This window comes from Schistocerca americana, chromosome 2 (genome assembly GCF_021461395.2).
Source record: "Schistocerca americana isolate TAMUIC-IGC-003095 chromosome 2, iqSchAmer2.1, whole genome shotgun sequence".
Lineage (NCBI taxonomy): Eukaryota > Metazoa > Arthropoda > Insecta > Orthoptera > Acrididae > Schistocerca > Schistocerca americana.
The window spans coordinates 614,849,610-614,853,121 of record NC_060120.1 but is presented as its reverse complement, the minus strand read 5'-3'; the positions used below and the strand labels follow the sequence as shown (position 1 = coordinate 614,853,121).

At 36.4% G+C, this 3,512-nt stretch overlaps 1 protein-coding gene across 1 annotated transcript; it reads right to left on the bottom strand.

The window, feature by feature from the left end:
• Positions 1-483: 483 nt before the first annotated feature.
• LOC124595402 lies at positions 484-1,935 on the bottom strand. The gene is made up of 2 exons (XM_047134131.1): positions 1,679-1,935; positions 484-1,560 (listed from the first exon to the last, which is right to left on the bottom strand). Exon 2 carries the CDS (start codon positions 1,558-1,560, stop codon positions 1,096-1,098), a length of 465 nt encoding a protein of 154 aa, XP_046990087.1. The 5' UTR covers positions 1,679-1,935; the 3' UTR covers positions 484-1,095.
• Between the last annotated feature and the right edge of the window lie 1,577 nt (positions 1,936-3,512).

Here is a 3,512-nt window from a genome sequence, read left to right as displayed (position 1 = left end):
TCCTTGAGCATCTACCTGATCTGAAATCATCAGTTTTTCTAAAACACTACTGTTATGAACAGTTACAATCAATGATATAGTCCATGTCTGAATTATCTTGCCAGCCTGGAAATTCCCATTACTATTAACAAACACAATTTTTCAAACAATTAAATAACAACTGACATCATATAACATGTACATTTAAAAGAATATGGTCAAAGTTACATACTGGACACCCCTCCTCCTCACATTTTCCAACATGACGCAAATGTAAACATTAGGTTTCACTACCAGTCAATTTGCTACCACTAGCAGATTCTCTGTTTTCTCATTTGTTGACTTCACCAACTCTCAATCAAAGTTTAACCTTCCAATCTACGCTAGACTTCGGGCTGTGCTACAAATTAATCTGTCACCACAACCAAGATTTCGAGGGGGGGGGGGGGGGGGGGGGGAGTCCAATACTTAACTTTTGCCAAGAATCCTATCTGAAAGACATTCTATATTTCAGTAATTCATGTATTTTATTTGTGAAGAAAGGGAAGAACATGCCTACAGTAATTTATAGTTCTGATTCTGTTAATGGTCAAACTATTTTAACAAGAGAATGACACTATAATGATCTCATCTTAGATCACAAACAAATAGGGGCACATTACAGTCAGAGGAACAGGAATACTTTGTTGAGACCATCATACATGAAACTAGGATAACATTTATCCAATATTTTATATAATGTAATCACATTACATTCTTTGGTAGAAAGTATTTTCTTTATAAATGAGCTTCTCACCAATTTTGTTAATACATATAAACGTTTATACTTTTTCTTGCCACATAAAATACGTGATATATAGCTGCAATATAAGGCATATTAGTTTACAATAATTTAGACACATTAATAAATACTCAGTTCATATGTGCACTTATGGGCTAATGCTATCACAATATGGTGAAACAAACTGTTCAGACAATACCGTAGAGCTTAGTACAGACACTGAACAGCCAAACATTTCACACACCATGACTTAATTATTAACGTTGTCTGACAACGTGCACAATACAAACTGCTATTACCTGATTTTCATCAGGCTAGAACACAAAACTAAGCACTTATTCAGTTACTTGCAAGTACTGAATTTTATTTGACACTGATTCTAAATCTCGTACAGAAGTAGCAAGATCTTCTTCAGACCCTGCAACTTTCAAACTTTCCAAGGAGCGAGATTTAAATAAATTACTGCTAATCGTCGCAGTACTACTAATAATTGGTGTTGTACTACGCAGAAGATCGAGGTCACTATCAGAATTTTCACTTCGTGTGCGAACTCTTTCCTCACGTCCAAAACTTGGTACTGGGTACGGTTTGTACCGAAAACTAGGTCCTTTGCGTGAACCAATTATCACACCTGTCACGTATCGGGTGTTCATATGCAGAACGTTCAGTGCTTGTCGATTCGTCGAATCACGACGCTGAGCCTTTTCCTTAGCATATTCTTTGCTACTATCTGTAACAGTGCTTAGCATTCCCAGCTCATGCAGAGCTTTATCCAAATCCGATAACATGGGCTCATCCATCTGAAATAATGAATTAACATGAAAGCGCAAAAACTGGAACTGGACATATTCTCATAGATACTAAATATGTTCTGTAGATGTGTTATTCAACACGGCAACTTTTCGTGTCATACCATACCTTTGCGAAAAACCTACAGATGTTACCAAATCGGTTATAGGAATTCAGAAACTTTTATTTTCACACGCACCACCGTATGTGAACATACTTTAAAAATGACTCATGTGATTCTGTCCGCGGAAAGCGCTAGAATATGTATTACATTTGTTGGGAGTACTATATTGTTATGCGTGACCCAAGTTGTTTGTTTTTATCTCCGTCAACCTTAAGTCAACAACACGCGACGAACGGTTCAAAAGCTATCTGTGGCCCAGTAACCAAAGATCTTCGAGTTTTCTGTCTAAAATGTTTTCCACTATGGAACCCAATGAACTTGCTACCACTGTGATGTATGATGTTACCATGGAGGTCTACCTCCATGGATGTTACCAGTTATCTATTGGCACAGAGATTCCTGTTTACATTAGCTGTTAATATTCAGAAATTAGTATTTCATTTATTTATGGCTCTGCTACCGTAAGCGCAAATTGTTTCACTTGTGACTCGGACAAAGTACCGTGATTATTTTTTGATTTCTTGAAAGATAAGCGTAATACTTTTTAAGAATAAGACCACAAAATAATCTTAATACAATTACCTTAATGATTGCTCCTCCCCTATGATTCCAACTCTTTACACACATCTTCATATTTCTATACGACAGCAAAGTGGAAACTGCTCTATCATCATAGGCTGTCGCCAGTGAGCTCACAGGCCACGCTAATGAGCGTGGGGTCTTCTCTGGGCCATCAGGAGCAATTATGTAGACTGAAACCCTTCCGTAAAGTAAATTTGTTGACTAGTTTCTGGAACCTAATATGTTTCTATACTGATCAAGCATTCCTGCACATTATAATTCAGGGCATCTTTATAACTTCACCCTGTCCTACCTGCGCTTGTTGTATATCCTTACTACACAATCTTCTTGGGGAGACAACAGTGTCCTTACTGAAGTTGTGTTTGGTTATTGTCGCCTCGATGCTAGTAATGCGTTACAAACATTTCACTGCCTCTCTATAGTCAATTCATCTTTTCTGGCAGGCACATTTCCAGATTGTTGAAAAATTGCTAAAGTGGTCGCTATTCATAACAAAGGAAATAAATCAAAAAAAGAAATCTATACACCAATTGCCTTACTATCAGGCTCTTGTAAAATCATAGAAAAAGTAGCGTATAATAGGTAAATGAAATTTCTAGAAAAAAAATAAAATTCTCTCTGATAATCAGAATGGATTTAGGAAAAATAAATCAACAGTTAGTGCCATCTTCGATTTTGTGCACAATGCTCTGCAAACAGTGGACAAAAAACAAAGTGCCACTGGCATTTTTAGACTTAAGTAAAGCGTTTGACATACTGGACCACAACATGTTGTTGAACAAGCTCCAAGTGTATGGCATTAGAAGCACTGCACTAAAATGGTTCGAATCCTGCATGACAAACAGGAAAGAAAATACGAATAAAACAAGAACAAAATGAAAATACCAGGATATGTTTCGCAGATGCAGAAATTCTAAGAAAAGAAGTACACCAGGGATCATTCTTGGGCCAATCTTGCTTCTACTGTATATAAAAGATTTAGACCTAAACATTGAGTCACAAGCAAAAACTTTTTTTGCAAATGACACAAGCATTCTTGTTTCAGGAAACACCTCAAGTAAGCTACAAGAGCTAAATAAATCTACAGCACGGTTAAGGTGAATAAACTAAGGGGAATAAACTAAACACAAGAAAACAACATTCCTAAATTTTCCTTTACAAGATGATGCATGCTACACCAGTGTGAGTATAAACTCCAACAAAATTTCATCTCCTCTTGAAACAAATTTTTTAGTCATAAAGCACCAAAATAACTTA